The following is a 19,308-nucleotide window of genomic DNA, read 5'->3' as shown; positions in this document are numbered from 1 at the left end:
GTTAAATAATGCACTCCTCACTTAACTGCTTAACCCCGTCAACAAGCCCTCATTACTTTTAAATGAACTCCTCGGCTGCAGTGGTGACAAAACTGTGACAGAGATTAGAGATCTGCCTCTGCTCCAGTTACAGATAGTGACTCAGTCAGCCCAAATGCTGGCTCCCACAGGACACACATCTACTTTTACAAAGTTCCTCCATTGCTATTTCCGCTACACTTCAGTTACTATTCAATAACCTTGGAGCAGCTAGGCACATGTACAGTTCTTAAAAACAAGTCAGCCATTAAAAACAAGACAGTGTTTTTATTGCCTGCAAGAGGTCAAGCATGTAATCATGCTTTGCAGATGGCTATCAAGACAAACCATGGCTCTTTTTATAAGGCCCCAGCTGGGTGCTTGGTTTAGTTATGGTTTATATTTCTGAGAAAAATAATGTCAGCAGCTACACTGCATCTCACCAGCACTTAGCACAAGTCTGAACTGTTAAAAAAGCATAAAAATAGGGACTAAAAGATTCCTCCAAAAACAAGTCCCAGTGAAACTAAAACCTTCAAGTCAACACAAGAACATGTGAATGGTGCAGTAAGTCAAACCACAGTCTGCATCCAGACCTTGGGGCTGTCATCTGCCCAGCTGGCCACATCTGGTGGAACCCAGGATAGGGCCGGGACCAACTTTCTGCATTGTTTCCAAAAAGACTGTTCTGTTTCCCCAAGACAAGCCAAATGTCGACATACTTAATTCATTTATTTCCGCAAATGAAAATAAGACGATGACACAAACCACCACAGTTTATGTGATTGTCTCAGAATGAACCTTTTCTCTGGAGGATTGGGTTTGTTGATTTTTTCTGTCTCTCAAGACATTCACCACACCTTTAGCTGGCTGCCTTAGCTGTCTGGAGTAATTATATTTTCACGCCACCCAACAGTTTCACAACAGCAGGGTTTGATGAGATGAGAATAAAAGATTGTAGCGCTGCAAATAAAAAGTAGAATGTTGTTTAATAGAATTTGTCCCTCTTGACAGAATGGATCAGATGTATCTCTCCTAATAATCAGGATTCTCATTTAGCAATAATTGTGCACTCCTGGCCAACAATACACCAACCAGAAACTGAGGAAAGCAGTTCTCAGCCAATTGTTATCAAGTGTGAGAGCAGGACACTGGAGACTGAAATGGTCTGTGTTATATCTGGAAGATCATGAATGAATGTTTGAAATCTTAAAGGAGAAGCTTTAATCTTATGAAACGAGAGCTGCACTTTTCCTCAGGGCTCAAATTAGCACCGCAAATGAATCCACTGATGCTTAGACATCTTTTTTTCCCAGTATTTTTGCTCTCACACAAAATGCTGCTTGTGAACATAGTGCAGCTTTATGAATAATGTCTCAGTTTCAAGTGAGAAACTCTGAAGTTATATTTTTAGACAGGCTATATTTAAACATCTTCCCACCTCCCACCTCGCTTCTGTCTCTTTCCTCTGGTAGGGATTATTATGACGGGAGCCAGATGAATGGTAATGTCAGCGCGCAATGGAGACACCACCTGAAAGAGGCCTGTAAACACTGCTGGCTGACACATTCTCCTGATGTCTCGGTAATGGTCATTATTTTAGTGGGTGGAGAGGTGGGGGAGCAAAAGCACCTGTCTGCATCATCAGTGAGGCTTGCTGGCACCTGTATAAATGAGCTCAGGAAAAGAAATGCTAAGAAACATGATAAAAGCCATCCAAGTAATTAAAACAAATATACATATCTCGGCTTTAATATGCTGCACTGGCCTGTGCACAACCAATATCTTATTGACAGACAACATAACTGTCTATAGAAATCCACAGACACACCCCTACAAGGAATTCTTGTAAGATCACATGTCCAACAAAGCCTTGGACATTGCTCTGATAAAAAGTTGCCTCAACAAGCACACACTCATGTGACAATAGGCAAAGCTTATTGCCTTTGCATTGTTGTCAGGATTGCCAACTGTGTCAAGCTGGGACAGCTTTTATGGACAAAGACATATACCATCTATTCAATAAAAAATGTGATGGATGAATTTTCTTAATCAAACAAATCTGTCCAACTGTAGACTAGGAAACTTAAGCGTGACAAGATGGTTGAATAAGCAGTGCGGAAGTAACCCTGAAGCAGGTCACCAACCCCCCCTTATAATCAAATCAAAAGGCTGTATTGAATTAATTTTAATCCAAATAAGCCTCAAGTCAGGAGCCAGAAAACTGTGACATGTTCAAGAGTCAAAAGCCAGATAAGGTTAGCATATGACAGGCGACCACGTTTCATGTAGGTCTCGATCACAGGTAAAACATTGGGGAAATATAGTTTAAAATTGTAAGTGGTATTACTGTTGCCATCGCAAAGAAAACCAGAACGCTTTCTTTTCTCCTCAGAATATCAACTACCAACAACAAAGGACAAAACGTGAGTTTATTCATTCTTTTAGTGTATAATGGAGACATGAACGCAAGTAGAAATGGCGCTGCATCACCAGTCAGCCGTAGTTTTTGTGGTAGATTTCCTGTCCGGTGGCAGACAAAATAGAATTGTGAAAGCGGGATTTATAGGGAACAAATATAAACACCGATGGTGTCATTATTTTATAGCCTTTACATTGTGCAATCGACGTTTACTTCAGAACTTTAAATTGAAACAAAAAACTTTTGCCAGTTTACGTAGACAAATGGTCTCAGATGGTTCACTGAAAATATACTCTATTGTAAGGTGTCACTGAACTGTATTTTATTGGGCAGTTATGAGGGGAAGAGATCAATTTCAGCAGTGGTGTGAATATACTGTAAGAACAAGTTGGTTCAATTGTCATGTTAATTCAGTATCAGCTGTCCCTATCAGGGCTAAACAGATAGCAAGAAGCTTTTTTTTAAACTTGAAAACAAATATTTTACACTATCTACATTTCAGTGGGTCGATGATTTGACTGAGCCTTGATCAAAAATGAGAAAACTTCAGTTTTATAAAAATAGGCTCGACCTGGTGAGAACTTGGAAGGCCATAAAGTGAGTCAAAGCTATGAACAGGTGTACAGTCAACAGGGGTGTAGGCCAAATCCTACGCATAATATGATAAGCAGCACATGTTCCCCGTCTCAGTGTGAAAGATTAATATGACACACACATTTGAGGAAAATAACACCGGTGAAAGGTCACCACGCCTGCTGCTCTCTGAGCCTCCGTCTGTCTGTCACAGGTGTTAAAATCCTGTTTTTGTTTTCACTTTTTCTAAGAAACTGACACCCTCCCCACCCTTTCTAACATGACAGCTAAGCACACACAGTGTACTGATACCATGTTTACCAGGTGTCAGGTAAAGGATTATTTTATTTTTTGATCAACAACAAGTCCTATAAATTTGTGCTTTATTATCAACACAAAACAATGCATTTATCCAACCAACAAGTGGGGTTTGTGAGTGTGTAGCCAAAGCCTGATACAGCCATATAAATACATTTTTGTGTGAAAACTATTAATAAAAAAGTTAATTAAAAAAGTAGCATTTGGATGAATATTTTGGGCAATTCCACCAAAACCAACACTATGTTGAGACATACCGATAAGAGCGTGACACACATTTTGTCAAAACATTTAGCAGCTAATCATCAGTATAAAAAAACTCTTCTAAATCAGTGTAAACTGGATGGATGTCTCATGTGTAATGACGTCAGCTCAATCTGGAGCGTCACCTTTCCACCGATCAAAAAAGCACTCACTATTATTTGGTGTTGATCATAAAGAATAAGTAACCCAATTACATGTAAAGCTTTAAATAGTTTGAAGGCATGTGCTATTTGAGGCTTTTTGTATACAGACAATTGTTAAAAGTAGGTTAGTAGTTCTTAGGTTTTGTCTTGTCATGGAATTTGCTGATAGTGAAAAAATGATAACTGCAGACTTATCTTTTAGCCCATCCTGTTGTGTTCATGTCAATTTCTTATCATGCAAGTTGTTTTCAACCAACCATTAACTGTTTTTTCTTTTAACTTCACATTCGACATTAGAGCTGGGCAATATGGCCTTAAAATAATAATAAATCATTTTCAGACTTTATCGCAATGCATGATGTATCTTGATTCTTAAAAATCTCCTCAAAGGCAACTTTCCCTCTACCAAACACCTTGATATCAATATTGTGCCAATATTGCAAAGATGGCTGTTGGTACTTTCACAATATATTAACACTATGACATTTTTTTGGATAAATAATCATCAGTAATGTGGATATAATAACTAAGTGGGTTGATTATTAGAACAAGTAGAACAGTCTGTACTGGTAAATTCAGAAAATGGCATCACTTTACTGTAATGCAGCCACACACTACCATATCAATTAATAGTGATATATTGCCTGGCCCTATTAGACATCTGAATTTTTGTCATTTCTGTGTCAGCTGTCATATGAATGTATTTTCACATAATATTTGAAATATTATCTTTGTGGGTTTAATATTACGCCTTTGACAGCATCACTTTGTTTCTGAACACCGCAAATCCAGAATATTAGTTTGGGCGTATGTAGGGCAAGACCAAGTGGTTAAAATCAATATCATGTCTGGAAAATATGGCAAACATATATTTTTTTAAATCACATAAAATAACCAAACTGATGTTCAATGTTCAATTTCATGTATAAACTTTTTTTGTTCAAAATACAAAAACTTTCCGGTCTAATTTTGCTGGTGTTTAATCACATCTTACATGGAAGCAGTTATATGAACAGAAATAGATAAAAGATAAAACAATCATTACATTACAGCACGTGTAGTGACTGTAAACATCAGCTTACAAATTAGACTAAAATGTTGTTGGACTTTTATGATGTCAGCCTTAATATCTACAATTCACAGCAGTCCTAAATACCTCTATCCAAAACAGAAACACCAAGTGTTGTAGGATATCCACTGTGTTAAAGTCTCTTCTCCTTAATATTCACAGCATCACCAGCATGTCATACATCTCAACCACACAGATTGTGTGTAAAATTTTCAATATGGACAGTAGTCTATTCACATTACACAAGATGTGGTAACTCGTGCTTTATGCAAACCTGAAAGTCAAATCACCATTTACTGTTGTTATTGACTAAACAGCTCAGCAATGGTTTTCTGGACTATCATTTGCCTGAACAAATACATTAGGAAAGGAAAGATACTGCAGAAGTGCAAGGGTCAGGCAATAGCAATATACCTGAGACCCGCAAATGATCCTGTGATAAAATATTACGTGGATAAGGAGAGGGACAAAGGGAACTTTAGAAAGTCAACATCATCAAAAAGCATGGCCTGGTGTGTAGGACTGGAGGTAAAGGGGTGCCGATCCTGTCTGCAGATTTTATGACCAATATATCATCATTACATGACATTGGCCCCAAGATATCAAAGCATGTTTATTGGTCCAAAACAATATACACAGGGGCAGCAGTTGGAGCCTTATCCCCAGTAACACTAATATGATATGTTGAAATTCCCTTAGCAGACACTGAACTCTAACCAGTGTTCCTCTGTGATGCATTCTCTTTTTTACGTAAGAGCAACAGTTTCATGCGAAAAAAATCAAAACTGTGAGAGGAAAAACTAGCGAGGCCACTGTAAACCAGTTAAATGGGAAGAGGTCATTAGGCACAGAAACCTTGCATAGCAAGTTACTTAACATTTTAAACATACCTTGAGGTCAATGTGTGCCAAGAAACCTGTAAAACACCTTGCTGCTATTGACTTCAACCATCCATACTTCAGGGCTTTTACTTGTAGGCTGTGACGTGTAACTGTAGTCCCACATTTCAAAGGGAAGCCTTGGCCTTCATCTGGAAACTGTTTGAATACAAAACAAGTCTCTCTCTTGTTTTGGCATGTCAGGAAAAGCTCACCAGCATCACTGCAGGTGATTGACAAAGATGGCAATTCTGCTCTTTGCAAAGACAAACCAAATATTTTGTGATCTCCCACATGTCTGTTTTCCCTCATGTTAAGAACATCATTTGATATAAACATTGCTTGGATCCCTGAAAGCATTTGTGCACACAGATCTTTCTATATTCCGGCCTTTGATATTCATTCTCCTGAGCTATATTTGTTCCTGAGCTCTCCCTTCTCTCTCTATCTATCTAGACTTTGCCCTCGCTGAGGTCATTTGTAGCTCAGGAAATGGATCAATAATGAGTTCAAATTTACTGGCAAAGTGCTTACCTAGTATCCTCAGTGCCATTCAATCCAGCCTGGGACTTGCATCTGCCTACTGGAGAGTCAGGTTTCACATGTCCAAGATGCTCAGGAGGCTGCTGAGAAACACATCACCAGCAAGAGAAATGCAAAATCATTACAGATTTAAAAACACAAACAGAAACTGACAATATAGATATATATTTGCTTCTTGAAGATAAATTAGTTACATTGCTGGCCTTTGGGTACAATGTTTGTAGACTGTGACTTAACATATGGCAAAGAATAACAAGCGTTTGATGTAGCATTTACCACATGGATGTCGCTGGAAGGAGTTACATCGGCTAATAGCCTACATGTGCTAACGTGGTCTAAACGGGGACTTTATTTCAAGCTTTATTAGCAGAAACCTAGCAACGACTAGTGAAACCAGCCCGTCTTGTGATGTGGCGAGATAACAAGCTAACAACAGCGTCAACTGACACTTTCTCTGCCATTATTATTTTACATATGAATTTGTATGAAACTGTATAGAAAAACTGATAAGCCTGTAAAAGAAAACTAAACTATTTAGCTACACACTGTATTTGTTTTAAAGTCCCTGCTGACGAGGTCATTTCACCAAACTCGCACAATGTTTTGAGAAAAAAAAGGCATGTCAGGAATAGCTTACCGTGTCCTCGGGACTTCATTTCTGTCTCGATACATGGAACAAAATTAATCTCCCACAACGAGTCAAAAGGCTTTTCTCGACACTATAAAGTACGGTAGCGTTTGTGTTATCAGCTCCACGTACCAAGTTGAATCGACGGCTCGTTTTCTCGCTCAGCCTGTTGACAACTGACTAACTGGACTCAGTTCCTTAAAGAAAAAACGTAGTCAGTCTATCAAGGCCGGAGTAATCGAAACCGAGCAGCGGGGTAACTGGTTTGCAGCGTGGTCGAGGATTGTTGATCGATTTCTCGACAAAGCCTCTTTACACGCCTGGAGAGCAGATGAGGCAGATGTGAGAAGGTAAACACTGTAAAATGTAAATAAGTTCGGCTGTTACAGTGTTGCCCACTGCTTTCTGGCTTATCAATGCAGGAAATAAGAACAATATAAAAGAGTTTGATAATATTACCAAATCTTCAGGACCTCCACGAGGTTATCAGCCTTGGTTAAATCTAAAGCTTGCCCTAAAAATACCAATCATTCAACATTAATTACAAGTTATTTTTACGGTTTTTACCTTGTTGTCTTTTTACGTGTTTATCCTATAGGCGGATCAATGTAATGTGCTGCGTAGCTTCTTTGTGTGAATAGAAACTACAGCTATTTAGTCTTACTTAACTATATAACAGTAAAGTTGTATATGATTTGTCTGATTAAAAACCTTCAAAATAAAACATTGTTGATCCATATGCATTTATGCTGTAGGAAACATTTATATTTTCTGCACTTAAAGTCAAATCCTGTGATTTAAAATAGGCGTACATGCTAATAGAGTGTTGCCACCTAGTGTTACTGAATCGCAACTGCTCTCATTATTATTTGAGGTCAATGTATGATAATCTTGAATAGGCTGAGGTGAAGTGATCGGAAAGAAAACATCAGACTTGAAATGTTCAAGATTTCTCAGTGATAAGACAGAAACATTTTTATTATTAAACTGCACTATTTGGCGTCAGTTTCCACTCATATTCTTAGCCCCATATTCTAAATGATAGTATATGAAAGTCAACAGTTCATATTTTAGTACATAAATGTATCAGTCAGTCCTGGTTACTGTTCAGCTACCCCAAGAGTACATACACCATGTTAGTATGTCCATAAAGGATGCTTATGAGTCCGTGCACCTGTCACAAAACCCAGGTTTAGTGGTTGTATTTCATGTGTGTCATCATAAATGTCACATTACTCGTTCACATGTCAGTTAAACCAATCCCATTTATAGAACTCACCAGAATGATACGGCGCGATCATGATGATCACGTTTTAAGTTTAATATAACACGTTAGCTATAGCTATAAGTTAGCAATCTATAGGTCTAGATAGAGAGTTTGATTACACAGCAATGCTTAACAGCAAAAATATGTTTTCAGTTTGACACCAGGCATGATTTTCTTTTTTTCAGGGCAATACATGATAAACTTCACAGGCAATACATTTATCGTGTTATTTCATGTGTGATTCCTGTCACACAACAGTTTGATGGAGAAGGCAAGGTCCACGGTATAAGCTAACAGTGTGATACTGGCAACCACTGTTTCCATGATGACCAGTTCTTCACTTTTGTTGCCTGATTGTCCGAGTTCTCTCAGCTGCAGTATCTTGGTAAAACAAATTACTGTGGCCACCATGTAGAGCAACACCCCGATCAGACTGAAGGCAGCCAAAAATCTGTCAAACGGTAGAAGACATTGACCGGCAAAGTCACCCAATATAACCACCATTGTGACGAGAGACATGAGGACACACACACCGTATGACACGCCAGAGACCCACAGCTGCCACTTGTGTACTCCATTAGATGGTAGATAGACCGCCTCCACAAACAGGGGTACCATCTGACAGCCTCCCCAGAGTTGGAGAATCTTGAGGAGACCAGGCATGCTGCCCATGTAGCCTCTTTGCTCGTGAGCTTGGCTGCAAAGAACGTAGGACTCCGAGGTGTAGGCAAGGAAGGTGAGACAGGAGGCCACAGCAGCCGCCACGGAGTGCGGCGACAGACTTCGATGGTTCATGATGATCCAAGGGAAAACCACAGAGGCACTTAAACACATCAGTGCGCCTAAGACTGCCACGGTCATAGTCAGGTTCTTCCAGGATATTGGGATGAGGCTGTGAAACTGGATGACACTGAGAATGTGGATAAGGAGTGTGAGGGTGAAGAAGAAGCACCAGGTGAACATGCAGAAGACCTTGAACATGGTGTTGAGGTGGTCAAGGTTTAACTCCGAATGTTTCAGCGAGGCAACAAGACTGAAGGTGGCACAGCTGGATAAGACTTCCCATGTCCTTACCAAAAAGAGGGGACTGGTGAAGTCTCTGGCCTCTAGGACAATCACAGGCATCCTCGCAATGTGAGCGATCTAGTATCCTTGAAGACAAGATATACTTGGGTGCGTCAAACAATATTTCAGTCTTAGTTCCTCTAGATTTGTTTTTCTTTTTAAAATCCAGTGATTTAAAAACTTTGTCAACAAGTATATCCAACAATATGATGAAGAATAGTCCAGTGCAGTCCATGGAAATAGTCACCTCAAACAAACCTCTTGAACCATCAGGTTTAATCAAAAAGACATGCCTTCTCTCTGTTCTGTTCACCAGTGCTCCATCCTGTTTACACGCTCAGTAAAACTTACTATCTCTTGGAATATATTTTGCAGCACCGTTGCTGTCAAGAGAGGCCTCGCCTACTTCCTTTTTGAGGTTGCTGCAGTGCTTTCAGTCTCACTGGAGGTAGGTGCAAAGGACCACAATAAAACTATATGCAAACAAAGCTATCTTCCTCCCACCCTCGATTCTCATGAAATGCTCTTCCTTTTTCTGGGGTATTGAAATATAGTGGTTACAGGTTCTTCTGACTCAACAGGCGTTTCTTTACCACCGCCTACCTGCATTTTCTCAATCACTTTGACCTCACTGTTGGCGGCATAAAATATGGCCACAGTTAGTTGTTAACAGGTTTGAAGCTGACTGTGGAGTGATTGCGTTGGGACAAGGTCTGTTGATTTATTGAGTGCTGTGGACCATTTGAGTGAGGTGTTGCAGAGGATCTGGTTGTGGGTGTGGAACTGCTCAAACCTCAGGGGAGAAGAAGCTGATATTGTGAAGAACATGTCTACCTCATCATTTGACAACACTTGGAAATGTCTTTGAGTTGGATGAAAACGAGTGTTGTTTGGATATCTGTGCGGGAGAAAGCAGCAAGCTGTAAATCTTTTACTGTCTGAATGTATACATGCATGGGAACGCCTTTGTCTTGTATACATATGGGCGTGCATGCATGCGCCTACACTCTGAAAAGGTTTCCTATGTTGGATCAATGCATGCCTGTATGTTTGTGAGCATGATTTCATAGAACACATGCAACTATGTTTCCTGTGTGTGAATGCGTGTATTTAAACAAGCACCGAGTCCTCTGAGGATCCCAGCCAATCACTTTGCCTCTGTGTATCGGCACACCTGCTCTCTGTGTTATAAATAGATGGTGGATACATCAATTCCCTCGTGTCACACAGCTCAAGTTCACAAAGATCTGTTTTGACAGAAGGGAAGAAGACAAACTGCACAAAGACAGACGATAGTTGATAAACAAGGCAACCTGCTACTATACAGTCATGGCTGTGATGTGTGTATGTATTAATGAAAGTTAAGATAAAACCAATCAATTTACCAGGATACAGGCTCAGTTGTGCACCTCATTTAAATCATGTCATATTAAAATATGATGCATTCCTATTCATGTATTCCTTTTATTACAGATGTACTCAAATGTGCCAAAAATAAAAATACATCAAACTTAAAACAACATTGTGGAAACAGTTTCCTAGTAATGGCTGATCTCCTTTGTTGACAGCCACCCTGCCACTTAGAATTATTTTCCCCAAATTATTTTATCAACACTAAATATTAATAATGATGCGTTCATAGAGAAACACAGAGGGTGTTCTGACATATATCATAATTTAATCATACAAATAATCAAAATGATTTTCTTGGAAGTATTTATGTATTAAGTGAGTAAGACAGCTTCACATTTGCAATCATTTCTCAATGGAACTACTTCCCCTCTGTGGTCACAATATGAATTGCAACTTTTTGGAGGTCCCAGAACATTTGAGTTGAGTTAGAAGGCTGCCTGTTGTACAGATGAAGCAGCAGCAGAGGGTGAACGTCTTCATATTATGAACACAGATGCAGAGGAATGAAACCTTGTCTGTACAAACTACAAGCACTTTACTTGCAGAGTACAATACTGACAACATTCTTCATCATTATGTAGACAAATGCACATACTTAGCATGTTTATTACATGTATGTATTTATTATACATAACATTTCTGCCTGTTACAGTTACACCCTTACAAGAATATTTCCTAAAATTAAATAAAAAATGTTGTTTATACTTGATGGTGTTGTGACAATCATGAAATAGTACTTTCGGTTTTAATGAAACGAAACTGAAGGAAAAAAATACCGAGGACATGACCTCGGTGTCCTCAATGAAGGCTACGGCCCTGCTAAACCTTAGTCTGAAAATGGCCATTTCCAAATTTAAAGCAGGACTATAAGTGTTTATAAAGACAAAATTTGAAGGAAAAAGTGGATGCTCTTTTTTTCAACATTGAGCAAGGGAGTCGGTATCCCTCAGTCTGCCTTAGTTCAATGTGCGATAGTAGTTGGTGGTGAGTCTGAGTGACTGTAATTTAGTCTTTTACAGTTTTTATTTTACATTACATATCACCATTTTACATCATGGTTAACTGATGTTTTTCTGCATAACGCACAAACTCAGCATGTTCACGACAGGGTTCACTATATAGTTAACAGTTAGCTCGCTGGCTTTGTTGCTTGGTGCCTTTTGTGCAGGTGAAGAGGCGGGACTTCACTGCTGCATCTGTAACAAGTAGTCATGTTCAGCACTGACTGCAATAAAGTACTTCAGATGACATTTACACAAAACTGCCAGTGGAGCTGTCAGTGTAATTTCAGCTCAATGGAACATAAAAGCAATGTCGGCCTATGATGGCTTCTCTAGTCCTACTGTCAAACAGTATACAGTATACATTCACAGACACAAACAACTATGGCATTATAGTGCTGCCTGAATGTAATTAAGGTTGAGGTTTCCCTCACAAATGTAACTTTCCTTTCATAACAGTACATTTATTTGGCAGACAACATTGTCCGAAGTGACTCACAATAAGATTCATTCAAACATTAAAGGAATGAGAGCTAGATGTTATTGTTATGTCAAAAATTGCAATAGTTTCCCTCTAAATTCAACTCAAAGCAGTACTGTAGTACTGTAGGGGTATTCAATTAACACAGTTACCTACTGTACTTTAGATGACTAATTATTCTCTGTATTATAAAAATATGGAACTTTTAGATTAAAGGTTTTTCTATGAAAAAGTACTCTAAGTGGAATTCACATGCCACTAGAAAATAATTACAATTGTGTGAATAATTTCAGACTGGTGCTTAATCACACAATATAAATGTCTAAATATAATAATGATGTATTAATCAAGCATTTACAGTAAAATCAAACTTCCTCATTCCAGTGAAAGAGGTCGACTGCATGAGACAAAGTGTGAAACACGTCAGATGAGCAAAGACCAAACGTGTGACATTTTGTGTGATCATTTCAAACATCATGTGATTCATACTTATAGAGACTGTTTTGTTGTGTTTTAAGGTGGGATGCATCTGCAAACTTGCAGCGCTGACAGGGAGCACGCTTCCATCATGTGAAAGCGGAAGTCTTGTATACATATCTTGAAATACTGTAAGAACTGTGTTTCAGTGTGCCATTTGTTCAACCAGCGTATTTACAGTTACTCCACTGCTTTGGATCTCTAATTATTTTACACTCCATTATAATAAAATAAAGCAAACATAAAATGTGAGATGCTTACATATTCACCCAGTACTGCATGTAAGTCATTACTGGTGTAAGTCTTTTTGAAGTCACATATTAACTGGAATGGAGATCACCTGTGTTATAACAAAACCTGCACTTTATCTCGAAGGTGCAACATGATTTTCTAACAGCAAATATAAACCATCAAAGGCAGTGGTTCTTTAGCATTATAGTTCTTTATAGTTCACTAAGCAATGAGTTATTTAATTGAATACACTTATTCAACATATTGTGCAACTTTTCTTCCTACTTTAAGCTAAAGTTCCACATAACAATGACACAGATCAAAATGAGGCACATGCAGAGTATATACAAGTGCAAAGTCTTTACATTATATACTGTAAATATGAATAAACAGTATTGATTCTTGCTCAAAGGAACCTTATTACAAACATGAAGTGGGTTGAAATGGTGTGACTGAAAAATGTTTCAAGTTAAATTCCTAATATGCACTACAATAAATGCACTGCAAAACTTAGTTCCTCATTTTAGGAAATGAGCTTGACCACATAAGACACAGTGAGAACTGTGAACGTAGACTGAACGAAGGCCAAATGTGTGACTGATTTTGGTTCTTGTGGTTAGGAAACAGGGCACCACTGTTGCTGTGATGGGGCACCATATAAAGTCAAAAATAAAGAGCGTGTACGCTTCTCACATCTTCTTCTGCTGAAGAGTTGCAGCTAACACAGATATTCAGTTTACGCATACCACATTTTTCTTCTTGTGATGCTTTTTGTAGGCCTTGTTAATTGTTGCACACATTATACAGTGTATACATTTACAGACTGGTAAGTAGTGTTTTAAAGTGGAATGCATCTGCAGACTTGCAGAGAGCACAGTTCTACTGTGTGACACAGGAAGTCTTGTGTACATCTCTGGAGATGACTGTTTTGTTCTTTATAATCCCTGTTTCAACTGCATGTTTAAGAACTTAAAGCCTGAATCACAGTGGGTGAGGTTAGATTTATTTTTTATATTTTTTTTAGAAAAACAGTAAAAGACAAAACCAGTCTAATCACACAGACGTATTGTCACTAGTGCAGACAACTGTTTTAAGAAGTCAATTTTGAAATGAGGTCACCTGTGTGTAATCAAGGTGAAAAGTGATCTGTAAGTTCCATTTGCTGGTTAGTGAATTTCCTTCTTAACTTGTTAAATCACATCTCAGCGATTAAAGTTTTGGATCATAATGTTCTGCAAAAAAATGTTATGGTCATTAGACTCACTGAATCACTGCGATGGCGTGCTACCAACAACATTCACTTGTGAGTAGAAAAGTGGCAGTTGATTGACATTGTGAAGAAGATTGTGAAATCAGCAAACCTGTTATTTTCTTTTGTCATTATCAGCTGTATCTGTAATGTGTAGTGATATACATAAAGTGTAACACAGTGATCTGACCTATATGTGTTATGGTGTTATGTGTGTTATGGTGTTATGTGTGTTATGGTTTGGGTTTTTGGGTTAGTTAGTCTCCTGTTTTATTTTTTAAGGTTCATTGTAATGTGTCATGTTGTGTTACTTCCTACCCTTTGTCTTGTTTTCCCTCCCATGGGATTGTCCTGATTAGTTTCACCTATGCCTGATCAACCTCATGTGTATTTGCTCCATGCATTGTCTGTTTTTGTGGCTGTTTTCCCTGCTCACCTGTGTCCAATTAACTACAGAATCAGTGAAGTTCAACTAAATCTGTTGGCTTCCTGGCACGGACTTGTTTCTTCAGCACAGTCCACATGTTCTCGATGGGTTCAAGTCCGGACTCGGGAGGGCCATTCCAGGACCTCAATTCTAGCCTGATTGATCCATTCCTTTACCACTTTTGATGTGAGTTTGGGATCATTGTCCTGTTGGAACACCCAACTGCACCCAAGACCCAATCTTCTGCTGATGATTTTAGGTTTTCCTGAAGATTTGGAGATAATCCTCCTTCTTAGTTATTCCATTTACTTTCCTTAGAGCACCAGATCCACTTGCAGCAAAACAGCCCCACAGCATAATACTACCAGCACCATGCTTGACAGTAGGTATGGTGTTCTTGGGGTTAAAGGCCTCACCTTCTCATCTCCCAACATATTGCTGCTCATTGTGGCCAAAAAACTGAATCTTTGTTTAATCTGACCACAGAGTTTTCCTCCAGAAGGTTTTTTTCTTTGTCCATGTGATCAGCAGCAAACTTCAATTGAGCTTTAAGCCTCTCAGCCCATGTTGATGCATAACACACAACTGTGGACTAGACTGATTTGATTGACACAACTTTCTATAATCACCAATTGATCGTTCAAGTTGCTATATGTATATTTTGAGCCGGCAGATTTGGTCATATTTTCACAACCAAACTTCATTAATGTTTTTTGTGACAAAGTAGTTTGTGTTCCAGTCATTCCATCACAGAAAACTTGAGAGCTGTAGAAATCATTGGAAATCAAGATTGCCTTGTGGCCATTTAAGTCTGATCTCTCATTGTAAGTGGGTGTGAAGGAAGTACAAACGTCACTTAATTTTACAGCAAGTTTAACACAGAGGCTTACTGGTTAAATGTAAAATGTGTGAGAATGAAAGAGGCAATCAAGACTCCACCTCCAAAGCAACACTATAACATGGGTCAGATACTGCAAGCCACTGAGCAGAGCTTGCTGTCAGCAGTCACGGTAAGACCCCTGAGTTATCTATCTGAAACTCATAGTTCCTTTTGACTTATCATTCACATTCAATTCTTAATTAGCTTAGTGCAATCCAATTTATATTGATATTTTATATTCAAAGTTTGCATTGTTTACGTGATTCTGTCAATGCCCTTTTATAGCCTCTCATTGTTTAACCCTTTCATACAGATGGCAAGACTGTGGCTTTTCATGCTCCTGTGTTGGGCATGGAGTCCTCCATGTCTGCCCTCCAGTGTAAGTGTCATTGGTACACCAGACCAGTGTGAAAAGGCTGGCTTTGTTCCTGGTTACAATCTGGGTGGAGAAGGCTTCGACATCGTCACAATGCAGCGGAAAGGTGCCTATGTCATCGACACTGAAACATGGAAACTTCCTGATGGCACCTGCAGGCTGTATGGAAACACCTACATGAGTGGAGAGAAGCAGAAGGTCCCAGTTGCTGTGGTGGACTGGAGAAGCTTCCCCAAGTGCAGTTTAAAGGTCTCCAGTGTTCGCTATGAGTCGGTCGAATCTCTTGTCAATGATTCCACATCTTCCGTGTCCAATAACTGGAAACTTGGCCTTGAAATCCCTGTCGATCCCTCTGTCACTCTTGGGGTTGGTTTTGGAGGTTCCCACTCCAGAGATGCAATCTTTGGCATGCAGAAGTCAAAAGGAGACCACTACACCTTCTTTCGCCATTCTGTCTACTGTAACTTCTACCGGTGAGTATGTGGACAGATATTTGTTGTCTTTTCATAGATAACTCTGAATGTATTTGGTTTATTCACTGAGAAATGCTTTATTTTACAGTGTTCTTGACAGTATGCAAAAAATGACAGCAAATTTGCTTAAGACAAAGAGAGCACTAACAGTGACATTTGAATAAAATGGGACTGTGATCGACTGTAACTAATTTGTATACTTCATGTGCTTCACAGCTACAGACTGGCAACAAAACCTCCACTGAGTCATGAGCTTCAATCTGCTGTGGACTCCCTTCCTTCATATTCATGTAATACCGCACAATCATATCGCAGTCTGATCGACACATATGGTACACATTTCATCACACAAGTGTCTCTAGGAGGAGAAATAAAAGCAATCACTTCCGTCAAGACCTGTCAGGCAACCATGAATGGACTGTCCGAGACAGAGGTCAATGACTGTTTGTCAGTTGAGGCCTCAGCTAGCTTTGCAAGTTCTGCCAGTATTAAGGCCATGTATGAACACTGTCAGAAAGAGAGGGAGAAGTTAGGCTCAGGCCAAAGTTTCAGCAGTGCATTTAATGAGCGTTACACAGAGGTCATTGGTGGAAATATTAACGGTGCTGATATTCTCTTTGATGGGCAATCAGACCCCTCAATCTATAACAACTGGCTCAACTCTCTGAAAACCATTCCTGATGTGGTCCAATACAACCTTAAGCCCCTGCACACCATTCTGCCAGGTGGTCATCCGGCTCAGGCTGGACTGAAGAAGGAGGTAGAGCAGTACATCAAGAAAAATGCTGTGTTGAGAAAATGCTCCGAGACCTGTCAGATTGGGCACAGATCCAAGACAAGGGACCCTTGTGCTTGTGTTTGCAACAGCAATCAGAATATTGCGTCTAACTGCTGTCCTGCTGGGAAAGGTCTGGCAACACTGAAGGTCTTCAGCCTTTATGCAAATGACCTGTACGGTGATGTGTGGACTGAGACTGATGGTTCAGTTGAGGTGACATACGATGGTCAGAGTAAGCGCACTGCTATCATAAGTGACGATGACTATCCTAGATGGTCAGAGACATTTGAATTTGGTCCCATCAAACTTAACATGATAAACAAACTTAAGTTCAGTGTTTATGATGAGGATTCTTACTGGGACAGTGATCTGCTTGGTGAGTGTTCAGTTGATCTGCGTCAAGGAAATGTGATGAACAGCTGCATGTTAAATCATGGCACCTTGTTTTTCTCCTACATAGTAGAGTGCGCACCAAGTCTCGGTGGTGACCAATGTCAAGAGTACATACCCACCCCTATGAGTTCCTCTTTGGCTAAGGCCTTCTATACCAGAAATGGTGTCCTCCTTGGGAAAACTGGTGAGCAGTGTGCTGAACCAGTCAGTCAGTCAGGCTAAGGTCAGCTGGTGAAATGAGATAAGGTCCCGATAAGGATTTGATTTGATGATGATCTTGAATGTGGCTAATAGCATCTTTTGAACTTTGACTTTCATAGTTTGCCTTTTGTTTTTCAAATATAATGACATGTATCCTCAATTTCTTCTGCTTCTTTCTTGCTAATAAAGCATCGACAAAGACAACACAGGTGTATGTCTGATTTTATATATAATAAAAATACTGTGTAATGTTGTGGTTTATGTGTAAAACTGAAATACATAGTAGTTTGTTTGTAGCCTAACATTAGCTTTTTTCTCTGCACTTCAAAAGTCATAAAAGTAGTGTTCAGATGAAGATTATCTTTCTGAACAATACGTGTAAGTAATAATTAACTTGTATTTGCCACAGAGCTTATTTTTGGTGATATTCAAAAATCCCATAGGCTTTTTGTCAAGGGAACTAGGGCAATGCAAACTTCCAGGTTAGCCTTCAATAATATGTCATACCTTACAGCACTCTATAACACTGTGCAGGAAGTTTTAGTATTTGTCATGCAAGACACTTAAAGTCACAATTAAAGGGTGTGCTTCTCAGTCTATTTATTTTACTTTTGTTTTTATTAGTTATTTTAATTTAAACTTAATATACTCGTCTTTTACCTACCTTTACCAGTGTATTTCAATGTCTGCCTGTGAGGTACCTTATACCTCTGGTTTTGAAAGGTTCTTTATAAATAAAGTTTATTATTATTATTATTATAGCCTGTATTTGAAAATGTAGCCTACTGTATTATGTGGGGATCAAACCAAGAAAAATACTTACCTTAATAATTCATGGCACTCTTAGTCAGAGAACTGTCTGTAGTGGAAAGAAAAACAAAAAGCTTTTCACATTACACACAAGCAGTTAGTATTTCCAAGTTAGCATTAGCAATAATCCTTGATGTTACCTGCTACATTCCTGTGAGCAGCTAATGCAAACAGAAAGTAATATTATATCTCATGTAAGAAACACAGAGTTGTCGATTGATTATTAATGATAGCTAAATTAGCTTTCTATTCAGTTACCTGACTAAAAGCTAGCAGATGCCTATTTCCTCGTATTAGCACCTTAAATTAGGATGTCAAAACTGTCTAAAATAATGTGCAAGCACTGAATTGCATTTAACACTGTTTGACCACAACATCGTCGCCTCACTGTTCTTTCTCAGGGTTGGGTGAGGTGTTGCTATCAGCCTGCCCGCTGCCTCTCTCTGGTGTGGTCCAGTCTGACCCAAAAAAAAAAAGAAAGACACCAACAATTTCTGCCTGGGATCAGATCACCCCTACATCAATTTTATCACACAACAGCATGCTCAGATGCCCAGTAGATGATGCTTGGGTTGACATGGCTACATATAATGTTTACATAAATAACCTAGCACCTTTTTCATATCATAATCAGGGGGCTGACTTTGAACAAGACAGCTCTAGATTTCATGTGCTAAGGTTGGAATAGGAACAATTTGTGCATGTTTGTGTGTGTGTGTGTGTGTGTGTGCGTGCGTGTGTGTGTGTGTGTATGTGATTAAGCTGGTCATCAAAGATGTTGTGACTGTACACAGTAGCAGCATGGATAAAGTATGTGCAGTTTGGTTGAAAGGCATAAAAAATACTGTTGAAAGTCTGAAGCGGTGCAGCACTACAAGGGAGTGTTAACTGTAGACATGACATATTCTAGATGGAGATGTAATGTATACA

General features: G+C 39.1%; 3 protein-coding genes across 7 annotated transcripts in view; 1 reads left to right on the top strand and 2 right to left on the bottom strand.

Annotated features, from left to right (window-relative positions):
- Window positions 1-7,061, bottom strand: part of LOC311274603 (testis-expressed protein 2-like) — a 35,359-nt gene extending 28,298 nt beyond the window's left edge. For 2 of the 4 annotated variants that reach the window (XM_084382410.1, XM_084382413.1), the window contains exons 1-2: window positions 6,866-7,061; window positions 6,220-6,308 (exon numbers count right to left, since the gene is read on the bottom strand). The gene's annotated coding sequence lies outside the window, so the exon portion shown is untranslated. Of the gene's footprint in view, window positions 1-5,697; window positions 5,845-6,219; window positions 6,312-6,865 lie in introns of all 4 variants that reach the window. The other 2 variants (XM_084382412.1, XM_084382411.1) reach the window with 2 other exon arrangements.
- Window positions 7,062-7,886: 825 nt separating this feature from the next.
- Window positions 7,887-9,500, bottom strand: LOC311269128 (myeloid-associated differentiation marker homolog). Its single transcript, XM_084373140.1, has one exon. It carries the CDS (start codon window positions 9,246-9,248, stop codon window positions 8,355-8,357), a length of 894 nt encoding a protein of 297 aa, XP_084229266.1. The 5' UTR covers window positions 9,249-9,500; the 3' UTR covers window positions 7,887-8,354.
- A 5,066-nt stretch (window positions 9,501-14,566) lies between these two features.
- On the top strand, window positions 14,567-17,760 carry LOC311251088 (perforin-1-like). 2 transcript variants are annotated; one of them, XM_084343368.1, is made up of 3 exons: window positions 14,567-14,653; window positions 15,661-16,196; window positions 16,413-17,760. In XM_084343368.1, exons 2-3 carry the CDS (start codon window positions 15,661-15,663, stop codon window positions 17,587-17,589), a joined length of 1,713 nt encoding a protein of 570 aa, XP_084199494.1. In that variant the 5' UTR covers window positions 14,567-14,653; the 3' UTR covers window positions 17,590-17,760. The 2 variants fall into 2 exon arrangements, with proteins under 2 accessions (XP_084199494.1, XP_084199493.1); XM_084343367.1 differs by lacking the exon at window positions 14,567-14,653 and adding an exon at window positions 15,402-15,477.
- The last annotated feature ends 1,548 nt before the right edge of the window (window positions 17,761-19,308 follow it).

The sequence above is a fragment of the Pagrus pagrus genome (genome assembly GCF_965226575.1).
Source record: "Pagrus pagrus genome assembly, chromosome: 2".
NCBI lineage: Eukaryota > Metazoa > Chordata > Actinopteri > Spariformes > Sparidae > Pagrus > Pagrus pagrus.
The sequence above is the reverse complement of the archived record's forward strand: the minus strand, read 5'-3'. Positions and strand labels throughout refer to the sequence as shown.